The sequence below is a fragment of the Bombus bifarius genome, unplaced genomic scaffold (genome assembly GCF_011952205.1).
Source record: "Bombus bifarius isolate JDL3187 unplaced genomic scaffold, Bbif_JDL3187 scf7180000007990, whole genome shotgun sequence".
NCBI lineage: Eukaryota > Metazoa > Arthropoda > Insecta > Hymenoptera > Apidae > Bombus > Bombus bifarius.
The window spans coordinates 876363-890590 of record NW_022884371.1 but is presented as its reverse complement, the minus strand read 5'-3'; the positions used below and the strand labels follow the sequence as shown (position 1 = coordinate 890590).

Here is a 14228-nt window from a genome sequence, read left to right as displayed (position 1 = left end):
AATTTCTTCTAAATGATTTCCGTGGTTCTTTCCTGATCCATCGTCTCGATGATCCCTAGTCCGTCCCTTTTAAAAATGAAAGGTAAAAAGCTTTGGTAATCTTTTTTACATAATAAACAGTATATTTATATAATATCGATATAGCACAGTTTCTAACGTACAGATAACGTAAAGTTAAATCCATACAAATTTTGATATTTTTATTGAAGTACTTTCGTTGCCCACCGATTTTCATAATTCGTATATACACAGATACATATTTAGACGTTAATAAATAATAAATAGTAATGTCGTATATGGGAACACTATATGGTAGATTTATATATAAAACTTTGTGACTATGATTAAGAGTTCCTTCTTATATACAGAAAACAATTTCGACAGTTCGACTATGTTCCGGCGACGTGTATTTACAAATTGATCGTAGAATATTACGAACGCGTAAAATTTAGCTGGTCGTTTCGTAGTTTCCAAAATGTTTGCTATTTAGAAAGTTACGTTCAAATTGCTCGCATATTTCGAAAGGACCACGCAAAAAATATTTTCTTTGGCTAATCACGGGTTCATATCATTTGGCACACACAATCACATCGACATTTCCTGTCGCGAATGCAATTGCTCTTGTAAATCGATCGATCGTTGAGCCTGTATTGTTTCATACAATTAATCGACTCTTTCGTTGAACGGCGTTGAAACATTCTTACGTTGAGCAAGGATGCTAACTTGTTCTACTTCTTCTAGCTTCTCGATAAAATTCTGTTTCTCGGAAATAATTTCTATCGCACTCTATAAAAAAGAAGACCAAGTTATCTGGATTTTTTACATCCTTTATCTAGACGCTTTGCATGTAATATGTTAATTTAATTCGATCCCTAAGTGAACATTCAACTTCTTTTTCGGTTTCCTTTTTAAGACTTCGGGCCCAATTTTACATAAACTTGCTTTAACTCTTTCTCTGCATCTGTTCCCAAAATATTATATTCGACTTTAATTTTCCAGGTAGAATTACGTTCGTGTCGTTGGACACGTCGCTCTTCCCTTGCACTACTTCCGTTTGGCTTTCCGTTATATTAGGTTGCTCCATAACGACGTGACTAGCCGGAGGTGAAGTCACTTTGTTCGGAATTTGCCTCAGGCCTTCTCGAAATTGTTTCGAAAGCGATCTGGCAGTCAGACTGTGCATCTGTCTTGGCGTTTCAACTATTTGGATCTCTGGTGTTGACGATCTCTCCTTATTCACGTTGCTCGATTTAGTTATCTAAATAGAATAGATAAGAAACAGTGAAAATCATTTCTGATTACTTCATTGACTTCTATACGATCTCTTGTAACTGGTTGTGAAAAGTGTTTGCAATAATTTGTGATCGTATATCGTAACTAAAGTCTCCTTTAGATATATTTGTATAAATGAGGATGCACCGTAAATTTATATTTTTGTGAACATAATTAAAGAAATGGAACCTTGAAAAATTTGTCCCTCTAAATATCATGACGTGTACCTACTATTATACTCTGTATACTTGATATATTTTTGCGTATTCTCGTCTCCTAATTTTGCATAAATCCATAATATCTTTAGTCTACATATATCATAAACAATGCATCGCTGAAAATGAAGCGCCCTATACTAAAATTAGATAATTAGAATACTATAAAAAGAAAGATCTGAAGCTTCATATCTTTAAAGCTATTCAACGTATATAATGTCTTACTTATATCAGAAATCTACATGCTACCAGCATCTTGCAAAATTACAGTCAAGGTCGACCAATTGGTATCTTTCTTTTATTAGACTTCTTTTTGTAACACTCTGCATATCGATCATTCAAGAATCCATTCTTACCTTCGAGATAGGTCCAGGAACGGGTTCGGTCTGTTTGCTAAACGCTTCAGCGAGCCTCCTGACCGATGGCATCGGCAGCACCTTATTATCAAATTCCTCTTCGCTCAGACTTTTCTTCTTGAGGTCACTCATCGATTGGTGACTCTGTTCCCTCTCAAAGGAATTATCCGTTTCATTTTCCGAATCGTCGACCGAAGAATCGTTACTCTTAATGTTACATTTCTCCAAACTATAATTATTCGCGATGTTTCTCACCGATCCTTTTTTAACCATTCCAAATTCGTTGTACGAATTCTGATTATAGCTTTCTACCTCCTCATCTTCTTGGCTATTCGGATTCGAATAGAATTTGGCGATGTTCGGCACCGATTTCGCTGACTTTAATCCAAAATCGTTGTAACTCTCGTTCTCATACTTGTTCAAGGTTTCCGTGCTCTGTGTCAAGTTGTTATCGCCAGAAGCACGGTTGCTTTCGATCACATCGCCACGGTCATTCTCATAATCGTTTCTCCGTGTTAAGTTCGATTTGTTCGACGTTCTGGTTAACCTTGGCTTGAATTCGTCATTACCTATGCTATTCAATTGAATCGTCGATTGTGTTCGTCGAATTCCATTATCGTAACCAAAAGACTTAAGATCCAATTTATTGACCACTCTAGGCGTGGAAGTTTTAGCCGTTTTATTAGAGAATTCATTTTCGAATCCATAAGCCTTCAAGTCGATCCTCTTGATCTTGCGTGGATTTTCATCGGAGTTGGACTTTTTCGTTTCTATAACGGCGTTCTCATAATTTTCCTGATTATTCAGTTTCGCGTTGATTTCATTCTTGCTATTTTTCCTCTCGTTTTCCAGAATTTCTTCCATTCGTTGGTCTTCCCACGACATCTGCGACTCGATTTTCGAGAACCTGTCTTTGTCTCTCTCCGCCTCGTCTGAAGAGTCATTTTGTCGAACAGGTTGTTGATATTTGCCCTCCACGTTGTTATTCTGCCATTTCGCCACCTTGGATTTCACGTCGTTGCTTCGATTCAGGATCGTCTCCGTTTCTCTGTATTGTATTTCCTCCTGAAACAGAAAATGGCTCAGTTGAATTAAACCATCCAATATCGGGCACGCGTTTTAGTTCACAAAATGTTTCGATGTGGCTTTTGCAGCTGTTAGTAACGTTTTTACACCTAAAATTAGTTTAATGTAAGCTTCGCGTATGTACGTATATAGCCATGCATATTACACCCAATAAATCTTATCGAGAAAATTAGAAGTTGTTAGTTGTGATCAAACACCTTATAACGGAGAATGGCACCAAAGATTTTTACGTAGCATTCATTTTTCTTTTTTTTTTCGGTTCAATGATTTCTGATAAAAGCTTCTGTCGATCATAGAGCATGCAGACCTTTATCGTTTGTTAGTCGACATGCATTGAATTGGAAATGCATGTAAACGGTACTTACCGATCGGAAAAGGCATTTTTCGCAGCGATCATGCATGTGCAATGTGCATAGAACGACTTCGTATTAACAGAATGTTCTCGGTCACATGTTTTATTATTTTCATTATTTTTAAGCCGCCTTTTTTACGATCTACGTGTACTATATACAAGAAAGAACGATTGTTTTGTATTATACAAGGCTGATACATTACTGCGTGCGATCTACAAGGAAGAGTCAGGAAAATTTTATTTACAGTTTGCTTACAGAGCATACTAATTTTTCTGTTATACCACAATTGAAACTAATAAAGATGGTATTTAAGTAGTCATAGAATCTTCGAATTTGCTACGCGAGGATTAATCGTAGGGACAAATACCTACACCGTTATAGTGTCATGCACACTTCAAGTAAAGTCACATGTCTCGTTATTCGTTACGCTCATTAGAAACAATATATTTATAACAGTTACAATATACACTCTTTTGTACAATAAACTTCTTCTTTATAATCTATCGGTGAAAAATAGAATTCGCATCTTTGATACGTTTTGGACACTTTCCGAGGAACTTTTAGTTGACAATATGGCACTATATACGATAAAATAAAAAAAAAGGCATCTCTTTAAAAAAAAGAAGTATTAACTTCTATACGCGTGAAACAGTTTAAATTCCCCAACGGGAGCCAATTTAAGTAACTATTTTCACCATATCGTCAGATCGGTCAAACACCTCACACCAGTCTTTTTTTGGTTGTTCGATTCGGAACTTTTGCTCTTCTTTTTCTTCCCTTTGCTTCGAAGATCTTTTAAAGTTTCGAAAGTTTTTTCGACCATCTCCGGCACGATAGGTGGCTCCAACTTCAAACTTTCGCTATCGTCCGACAATCGTTTCTGCGATCGAACTCTTCTCAAACTATCGTTGAACACCTTCCTCCTGGACGTATTGAAAAAGTAATTAGAATCGTTATCCGGATTCGGTCGTAATTTGATTTTCTTGGGCGTGTCCCTTAGACATTTTCGCATTATCAGTTTGTCAGGCGATTGAACATCTTCGTCTTGCCAGGATTCGTCCGAGGACGATCTATACGACGAAAACACCGTCTTAATTCGTTTCTTGTAGAACTTGTTATTGCGCTTTCTCTTCGTATTTATATTAAGGTACTTCATCGTATCTCTCTCCTCGGGACTGTCACTTTCGTAATCGCTCTGTCTATCAGATTCCTGATCGATTTTTTCGTTCGACGCATTATTTATTCCATCCATGCGCTGTAAGGCAGAATCGCTTTGAGACGACCTCATTCCTTTGGTATTTTTACAATTCCTTATACACGATCTTAATATCATTTTTCTATACATGGGAATTCCTTTACCGTCGATCTTCTTGCCCTTCTTTATACCGCCAAACGTCTGAAACTTGAATTTACTGAAATCCGTGATATCGAAGGGCTCGTCGTCACGTGTCTCCATTTTCAAGTTATCCTCCGCGTCAGAATCATCCACGCTTTTATCAAGAGAGTTCTTTATTCCTCCGAATGTGTGATACTTGTAGCCATTAAGGTTCCAGTACCTCCTTCCATTGAACGACAGAATCTGATCGTTTCTCGTATGATCCTGATTGTCATTGATCCATAGTCTCCAAAACTCCTCACTTTGCTTCTTATTATCCTCCATGGGGTTCATATCGACCGAGAACATTCCTGAGTCATCTGACTTCAGGATACCTTTCTCGGGTTCGTAGAGCGGATTATAAGCGACTTTTTGCGAAAAGTCACTCGACATAAGTTTTAAAATATCATTGTCAGTGCCAAGAGATTTAGCATCTTGCCCATCGATATCAAAATATTTAGTTTCCTTCTCTATGATCGCTTCGTACTTGTCAATATGTTCTTTATTCTTTGTCATATTTTTCGAATATCCTATACCGTTTGGAACATCGTTTCCCGTAGAGTTTTCGTTAGAGCCGTTGATTTTTTCGTGATCACGATCAGTTGGTTCTGTTGATACATCGAGTTCCAAACGTAGAAGAGGGTTGATGGCAAATTGCGGACTGGAGTACGGATCGCGATAGGTCCATCTAGAAAGGCTGCCACGCAGGGAAGCCTCCTCGAACTTTTCGAGCTGGAAACTCACCTGTTGATCCTGGTCCGCCATTCCGTTGGAACTTGATCGTTGAGACAACGAGCTGCTCGGTCTGCTCGAGGTCGACGCCGTCGATCTTCTCCCTTTCTCGTTACCCGACGCTCTTGAATCGTTGATGTAATAGTCCCTGCCGAACCTACGCATTCCAGGCATTTATATAATTAGCTAGTTCATTAACCATTTCTTGATGGGTTAAAAATTGTTAAATCCCGATAATTCTGTCAAGATTATTGATTTCATGCAGGAAGATCCCTCCTAAAGGATTCTTTTTTCTTTGAACTACGAGTATGTATTTGCGTGTTTTAGAAATTTTGTACATCGGATAAAGCTTCTTTGTGCGATGGATTGCCCGATATATGATCTCTATTTATCATAGATTTCTTTATTCGTATTTTATTTTGCGAAACAAAATATTTGTAGTTTCTGGAAATTTCACGTACAGAACAAAGCTTTGAATTCCTATTGCATTCATATGTTATGCTATTATATACGGCGTCTATCTATTACAGACAGTTATTATTGAAAGGTTAAGTTAGTTTCTAATTTTCGATGAAAGATGAAAATTTAGATATCTGTAGATCTTTTTCACATAATTTCGAATATCACCTTTTGATATCCGGTTCATGGGGCGCCAGCACGACATCCATATCCGCACCGTTGCTCTTTGGCAATTCGGTGTGAATTCTGAAGGAAAATATTACCCGTAGAATATTATTCTTATTAAATGCGCATATGAAGATAAGATTATTATAAATCGTACCCAGGAATGTCTGACGATCTTCTAGAGTACTGCCTCTCCAAAAGCCTCTTTTGAATGTTTTCCTGGCTATAGGGGTTGTTCTCGATAGGTGGTGCATTTTCCCACTTTTTGTGCTCGCGTTCAGCAATTGTACCTATTTTTTTATTGCAAACAAGTAACATTTGAAACAACGTCTTTAATTATATCGACAGATACATTGACTCCGAATTTCTAAAAAATTACGACGAGGATTGAGATTGTAAAAAAAATAAAACTGTTAAAAATTGATCACCTGGTCTCGGAGGAGTACCTAGCCGACCCTCTTCCTCCGCATCCTTGTTCTGCAGGGACAGATGCGAAGCCGATTCGGCTTTGGCAAACGCCACAGCCTGTCGGCACTTACTGCACAGTGGAATATTGAAAGATTGTTATAGTATCATCGGTAAGAAGAAAGTTCTTTACGGCGCTCCGCAGACCGTTGAACGGTGACGTTACGAAACGAACCTAGTTTCGATACTTTCGACGCGAGACAATCGAGAAATCTCGAATTTTACTCTTTTATATTCCGTTAAAAATTTCTTTTTCGTTCATTTACAAGAAAAGATAATTTTGTCAAAAGTTATAATGTTCATTTTAAGCTCGATGAATATATTTTAAAGCCTCTCGAAGGCTATCACAAGTGAAAGTTCATAAGTGAAATTAATAAAGATAAACGAGCTGAGTTAAATGTTTTATCGTCATTCAATACTAGATGAAGAGTCGTAGTGGTTACAAATGATAATACTGGTATTGATATTACCTTTCGTCATCCTCTATCGAGGAATTCGTTAATGGCGAAGACTCGAATGATTCGGACTTCGTCAAGCTATCCAAATGTCTCTGAGTCGCGATATCGTAATGTTCGGTGTATTCGCTTTCCTGTTGAATATCTTCGGCTAATGTTCACGAACAAAAGTGAAATGAGTGGCAATCATAAGCTCATAAACTCTTACAACAGGTGACTACGTTGCTAAAATATTTACCATGAAAGTCGACTTTTTGCTGAGCAAACATCGTTTCCTCGTCTTCGAATGCTTCCACACTGTCGTCATTGACGGCCATCAGTTTTTTCTTCGCGCATTCCAAGGAATTCAGAACGATCTTCTCCTGCGAGATGTACGTTTTCTCGCTGTGAGGATTTCCCAGACTAATTTCCATGGAAATCCTCGTCGGCGTGGGTGTCGGTGTCTTTGGCACGTTTAGCTCGCTTTCATCGGGCAGAATAACCGTCAAAGGCTTCGAATTAACAGAATTCGATAGATTATCCGATTCACTTTTCTTCGCCGATCGATCTACTTTAATGAAATCGTCCCCGTTGATTAAATTTCTTATTTTATCCTCTTCGGATACCTCGTTCGTTTTCTGTCGCTCCATTCCTACCTTCTTCAAGCCGTTGCTAATTACATTTATTGATTCTGAAACAGGTTTCTCATCCTCAGTTTCGACTCTCTCCAATTTTCTTTTCACTTCCTTCTCCTTAATCTCTTTGGCTTTCACTTCTTCGTTTCCCTTTACACTTTGTTTATAATCTTCTTCTTTTTCCCTCTGTTTCTCTGCTTTCCTTTGGTCTTTCACGCGTCTACAGTCAGTCTTTTCCTCGTCAGATACGTATACGTATCCGCCATTGGAAAATGAATTCGTATCATCCACCTTCAACGAAAAGTCGTCTGACGAATTCAAGTAGTCCAGACCATTCTCGAACTCTTTTTTCTTCGGAGATCGTGGCACGACACTGCTTATGGCTTCCATTAATTCTTTTTCTATCTCTTCGTCTGACTGTGCCGATGAACACTCGGACAAATCGGATGTGTCTTCCGCGTCCTTGTCACCGATTAAAGCCTTGAAATCGGCGCTAGGATTAGGCACCAACATGGCCACAGGGTCAGCCTGGCTTTGAACTCTCTTCTTTTGGAACAGCCAATTCTCTTCCCACGATTCGATCGGAGAAACTAAACCTATGTGCGTGGTCGTCGTATCTGGATCGTCTTGACTGTCCTCCGACTCTTGACAAGCTATGGTAATAAAAATTAGGTAATTAGAAAATAATAACAATGGGACTAATGTTGGATTTCAGGTTCCATCAAGCGTAGAATAAAATAATATAAAGAATAATTCTAGATACTGCTCGCTATAACATTTCTTTTCGCACAAGACCTCTCGTCTTCTACTTATTACCACGTTTTTTAACGATTGTTGTCTTCTTACGTTGCACCACACATTCTAGTCCACTCGTGCTTTCTCCGAATTGCTGCTCACTCGCTATCGGTCTAACGCGAACAATTCGCTTGCTCCTCAGTTACTCGTCTTTCACACGTATTTTCACTGCCGCCACAAATTTTAAATTACAATAAATTACAATAAATTGTAGTTCGATTTTAACATATAACACGATTTAAATAACCACTGGCAACGTCCTAATACAACTGATCGGAATATCCAACGACAAACTCAATTGTGTTATACCGCTTTTACACCATCAGCAGAAATATTACACACGCAAATGTCATTGTTATCTGTGTGTATCAAATTCCTAAAGGTGAACGACCATAAGAATAAAAATTTCAATAAAACATAAGCAATGGAATTGGATGAACGACACGTGGATAAGCAGCACTTACGATCGATAATGTCCATTCCAAGTTCAGGAAACGGAACTCGATGGGCGTTCTTGATGGGCAAGACGTCGTGTTCCCTATGATCCTCGTCGGACGCATAAGTTGTCGTCACTTCCTCAATTCTTTCCTCTATCTGAAACGATCAAACATACGTGTCATTAATAAATCGTAGGAAACGACCTCGATAAAGTCTGTTTATAGCTTTTCGTGTTTTGTTTATTTCATTTTTTTTTTCTCTTATTGGTTGGGACCGGCGTGCGTATTTCAAAGTGGGACAACGGTTCCACTTCCGTTGCTTATCATTCGCGAGTAACACGCTTATCGACCGAGAATCACCCAAGAACCTACAAACCTAGTCGCGAAATTACACGAAACGGTTCATTTTTCCAATCGTAATTTTTCATATCATGTGCTAGATCTAAAATTCAGACATGTCCTCGTTACTTGGCTCTCATGGTTATTTATGCTGCTGTGATTGTTTTCAAATCGAGTTCGTTAATCTGTGGTTCAAAGTTTCGATATTTAAATTATTTATTTATTTATTTAAACTACGTTCGTTGGACAAGAGAAATAGGTATAGGCTTCGCATTAAACAATGCAAAAGTTACTACAAATATTGGTCGACTATGAATTTATAGCATTTGGCTTGTTTAAAAAGGTGATTTAAAAAGTTTGATTTTGAGTTGGGCTATGCTGGCTTATTCAAATTACTGGAAAGTTTCCATATTGGCCATGTTACTCCAATGAGCTTTTCCTATTGTTTCGAAATCAAGATACTCAATACAAGTCGAAAGACTCAGTAGGGGTCGTATCTACATATTTCCTCGGAAGAGTTCTCGTTTCTTTCGCAAATTCTTCGACGTTCCGTCAAGGTCATAAGCGACGTTCGCCATAAAAGGATCGCTTACCGTGAGAGATAATGGCTCCGGTTGGTTTCTAACGCGTCTCGAGCAAGACGCACTGCAGTCACTGCTACAATCATCCTGAGACAGTGGTTCCAGGCTGCTACAGCCTTCTTCTACACCTTCGTCGAGACCTGCCTCATTTTCGCCTGAAATACGAAGAAGCATTCTCTTTTGAATTGCTTCCATCCTCTTTCCTACATTTTCTTTGCTTAATCATTTAACATTAGAACTGCCGACTCGTGTTGTACATCTAATATACCATATACATGGATGATTATAATTAATCATGCCACATCTCAATCTCAATAGTGACATACTCCATTATTATGTTTCTATATCATTAAATGTTAGCATTAATTTTATGAAAACCACATCTTCCTGTATACTAATTGCACAAAAAACAACCCGAAATCCATCGTTTGTGTTTAATTATTTCTTCTATTCTTATTTATTCTTTTCATACAAGATCAAAGGAACGTACTTAACGCACACTTAGCGGACACTGGTTTTCCTGGGAGAACGTTGCTATTGCCGTCCACCTGTTCCTTTTGGAATTTCTCGATGACCTAGAAAATCCAACGTTCGCTCATCGATTTATCCTCTCTCGCTCGATCCACGAGCGAATACCAGGAATTCCATGAACGGAGCCCAAACACCTCGAGGGAATGCCCCCGAGAGAGATCAGACTCCGAGAAATGAATATTAGGTGAAGTAAAAAGTTCTGAGCGCTTTTTCGCTTTATTTCGACGATGAAATTAACATAGTCAAGATTATTCGATTTAGATTAAATATGCGCCGTTTTGTTCGATTACTTTTGTCCATTTTGAAGGCAATTTCATAATTCCGCGGTTGAAGAAGTCCTCGTCCCTATTGGTAAAAAACTTGACCAGCTCATTTTCACAAGCCTCTCTTGAGGCCAGTTTTGTACCATCAAGAAAATTTTGCAAAAACTTAAAAAGGTGATAATCGCTTGGTGCCAGGTCTGGACTGTACGGCGGATGCGATAGAACCTCCCAGCCAAGCTCTCGGAGCTTCTGACGCGTCGTTAAAGATGTGTGCGGCCTGGCGTTGTCTTGATGGAACACAACACCTTTCCTATTGGCCAATTCTGGCCGCTTCTGGTCGATCGCCTGCTTCAGTCTGGTCAGTTGTTGACAATAGAGGTCCGAATTAAGTGTTTGCCCCGATGGGAGCAGCTCATAATGGATGATTCCCTTCCAATCCCACCAAACACACAATAAAACCTTCTTGGCCGTTAATCCACGCTTGGCGATCGTTTGGGCCGGCCCACCGCGATTGGACCACGATCTTTTTCGGCTGTTGTTCTCGTATGTGACCCATTTTTCATCGCCAGTCACCATCCGCTTCAAAAATGGGTCGATTTCGTTACGTCTCAACAAAGAATCGCAGGCATCAATTCGGTCCAAAAGGTTCTTTTGCGTCAATTCATGTGGCACCCATACGTCGAGCTTCTTCTTGAGACCAGCCTTATGCAAATGGTTCCAAACGGTTTTCTGGCTAATCTTCAGTTCCTGGGCAATGGAATAAGTGCTCACATGCCGGTCCGACTCGACGATTTCCATGATTTTATCCACATTTTCGACGATTGGCCTACCAGAGCGTGCCTCATCTTCGACGTCCATATTACCAGAACGGAATCGTTGGAACCACCGCTTTGCTGTTGCATTCGATACTGTACTGGGTCCATAAACAGCACAAATTTTTTTGGCCGCCTGCTCCGCCTTTTCACCTTGGTCGTAGTGGTACTGAAGAATGTATCGAATTTTCTCTTTTTTTATCTCCATTTTCGAACGCTGTAACACACAACTGGCTTCACCGAACACAAAACTGACAAAGAACCTTTTTGATGCGTAATATCACCTTGAAATCGGTGTATACTATGACTCGATGCGATGTGCACATCGTGAGATATGGCTCACTAAAGACATCTAGCGAAAAACGCTCAGAACTTTTTACTTAACCTAATATTTGTAACCTTGTTGAGTATCGCGGTGGCGAGTATATCCTCGTAACTGTCCTCCACGACGTTCCGTGCCTCTGGAACACTTCCGGACACACCGGAACCACCGAGGCCCGGCAACTTCCTCGCTTCTTCCACGGCACGCTCCACGATCTCGCGCAGCGCCGTGTGCGCCATCGTTGGCGAATCCGTGTTTGGTTTGTCTGCGAATTTTTGTAATATCGATTTTTGCGTTCTACGTTACAGTAGGGTTTATTTGTTAGCTGTTAAGTTTGTTGGTTGTGAATAGGTTTCCTGTGAAAGTGTTTGGGAATGTTTAAAGGGTTTTATGGCAGACGTTTCGTTTTCTTTCAGGTATTTAGTTTTTTTTGGGTCTTGATAGGTTTCTTGCGAAAGTTTTGGGCACATTTGGAAAATCTTATGGTAGATGTTGTATAGAGTTTCAATGTGACTTTGTAAGATTACGATAAGTTTATTTATGAAATATATGCACGCGTAGTGTATTTATGACGTGTTTGGGGACATTTTGTGGTAGATGTTGCGTGGACTTTGTTGCAGTGTAAAATTGTAAGATCCTGGTGGATCCTTCGTTTCGATAGGTACTAAAGATTTTTGCGAATATTTGAAGAAATTTGTGATGGATGTAGCACTGTGTTTATTCTAGTTCAAGTAAAGGTATTTGTCTCTGTGTGAAATTTTGCTTCTCGCTAGCTTCTCGGCATTTTTTTAAACGCGTGAAGATTGCCGTGGTAAAGGCGTCCTACTTTAAATTGAAATATTCCCGTTCGTGAAATTTCCGAATCTTCCCATGTTTACTTACGGCGTGACAAAGTGTTGGACGATAAAAATACTCGCGTCAATATGAACTCTTCAAAACTATCGAAGAAGTCATTCAACTTAAAATTACCATTTCAATATCTGTCATCGTCAAAAGAATTCCTGACAGAAACAAATTCTTGAAAATCGCCTATTCATCCCTCCACGCTCATCAATCCATTCTTCTAATAAACCTTAATATCCACTACGTTCGTACGCGAATGTGGAAAAATGTAGCAAGACGTGCGAATATTAGAGAAAACTCTGATTATAAATTATCATAATTTATGAACATTAGAAATCTCTGAAAATCGATTTAAGGAGAAACCTTATCGAAAAGGAAATAGATGACGCGAAAGGGTTAACGAGCAAGGCAGGACAAGAAAAGCGGTACGATGGCGTACTTTCATCGACGCGGTAGCTACAGTATTGGTAATGGATCGAGCGATGAACGTCTCGTTTGGCCGCGTACGAACGACAAGCCAAGGTAATTTCACCGGTTCCCGGCCTTGTCAGCTATTCCTCATTCTTCTTTTGCCTGTCCGCGTGCGCGCGACCGAGAGAAATTCGACGGGGACGACCTGCTGAACTCTTTTCGCGGGAAACTTCGAGCTGTGACAGCGGGGACGCGTTCACTCAGAGGCACAGAGGATCCATACTGCATCTGTTCAACCGGTTAGATAGTTGCAATTGGTCGAGTTAATGTCTTGTTCGCTCTATTAACAGATACACGAAAGTATTTCAACACTCAGCACAGAAAACTTTTACGCACATAATTGCGTGTGTTCTATGAAACACGCAGTTTAAAATCTCATTAGCACTGACACAACTATGATCATTATATTGCTAATAAATTTAGATCCTTGGTTCGAAGATGTACATAGAAATTGGAAGATACTTATTGCAAACATACATTTGGTAAAGAATTAGTATAATAAATAGCCATTTCTGTGAATTATACTTGTACCAAATACCGTGTAATTTCTAATACATCTTCGGATTTCCTTGAAACTTGATCAATATCAGCATGGTAGTCGAGCCTCATAAAACTGCTAACGAAATTTCAAAATGTTTCACGTAACACCTTCAATACGTTAACAAAAGGTTCTTACAGGTATTCGAATACCTTCGTGAGCCTCTGTACAAGCTGAAGATAGAAGTTCGATCAAAGTTCTTCGAAACTATGAGGATTATGGGCGTTGAACAATCTTCCTTTAACTATTCACCTCTTTATACTTCGTTTAGCTTTATTTTACGTCTTCACACTTTCTAATTGTTTAGAGGACTGCTTCAAGTTCGTTTCAGTGATTCATCCACGCGATAATCTTGAAAGAAGCGTTTAATGGAGGATTAGTAATACGACAGGTTGTTCGTTGTTTCATGATTAATGCACGATTCTACTTGAGTTCCATTCGCGGTTTATTAACGGCGATTGAAGTCTAAATTTAGCGCTCAGGCTGATTTGCATCGGCCTGTACGAGCAGAAAGACTTTCCGCCAACTGTATTTCCCTGTATCAAACGCACAGATTCCGACGGTCGATGGGCTTTCTAACCCTGGTCTCTCGCTACAAGGTGAAGGTCGCCTACATTTATTTTCTGCCTACTTAACTATCACCGGTTCGTTCAACAATTTCCGCGGCTATTCATTAGCCTCACCATAGCGCGTGATCGCCTCTTAATTAATCGAATGCTACATTCTTCCCATTACTCGAGTATCATCCT

General features: G+C 39.4%; 2 protein-coding genes across 9 annotated transcripts in view; both read right to left on the bottom strand.

Annotated features, from left to right (window-relative positions):
• Positions 1-109: 109 nt before the first annotated feature.
• Positions 110-3434, bottom strand: LOC117205366 (probable serine/threonine-protein kinase clkA). Its single transcript, XM_033443701.1, has 3 exons — positions 3295-3434; positions 1844-2908; positions 110-1258 (listed from the first exon to the last, which is right to left on the bottom strand). The coding sequence occupies exons 1-3, from the start codon at positions 3328-3330 to the stop codon at positions 944-946; spliced, it is 1416 nt and encodes a 471-aa protein (XP_033299592.1). The 5' UTR covers positions 3331-3434; the 3' UTR covers positions 110-943.
• Positions 3376-14228, bottom strand: part of LOC117205365 — a 54606-nt gene continuing 43753 nt past the window's right edge. For 6 of the 8 annotated variants that reach the window (XM_033443692.1, XM_033443696.1, XM_033443693.1 and 3 more), the window contains 11 exons: positions 11705-11892; positions 10190-10274; positions 9712-9854; positions 8807-8936; positions 7172-8200; positions 6949-7084; positions 6442-6551; positions 6171-6303; positions 6017-6094; positions 3916-5546; positions 3376-3494 (listed from right to left, as the gene is read on the bottom strand). In XM_033443692.1, coding sequence (XP_033299583.1) covers positions 3974-5546; positions 6017-6094; positions 6171-6303; positions 6442-6551; positions 6949-7084; positions 7172-8200; positions 8807-8936; positions 9712-9854; positions 10190-10274; positions 11705-11892 — 3605 coding nt within the window. In that variant the 3' untranslated portion in view covers positions 3376-3494; positions 3916-3973. The remainder of the gene's footprint in view (positions 3495-3915; positions 5547-6016; positions 6095-6170; positions 6304-6441; positions 6552-6948; positions 7085-7171; positions 8201-8806; positions 8937-9711; positions 9855-10189; positions 10275-11704; positions 11893-14228) is intronic. The other 2 variants (XM_033443695.1, XM_033443700.1) reach the window with 2 other exon arrangements.

What these genes read in the sequence shown, in the direction of transcription:
- LOC117205366 (XM_033443701.1), bottom strand. Translation starts at nt 3,330, where the DNA reads ATGCATGATCGCTGCGAAAAATGCCTTTTCCGATCG. An exon ending in AAAAATGCCTTTTCCGATCG is followed by an intron (nt 2,909 to 3,294) that starts GTAAGTACCGTT and finishes TTTCTGTTTCAG; the next exon opens with GAGGAAATACAATACAGAGA. An exon ending in TTCCTGGACCTATCTCGAAG is followed by an intron (nt 1,259 to 1,843) that starts GTAAGAATGGAT and finishes TATTCTATTTAG; the next exon opens with ATAACTAAATCGAGCAACGT.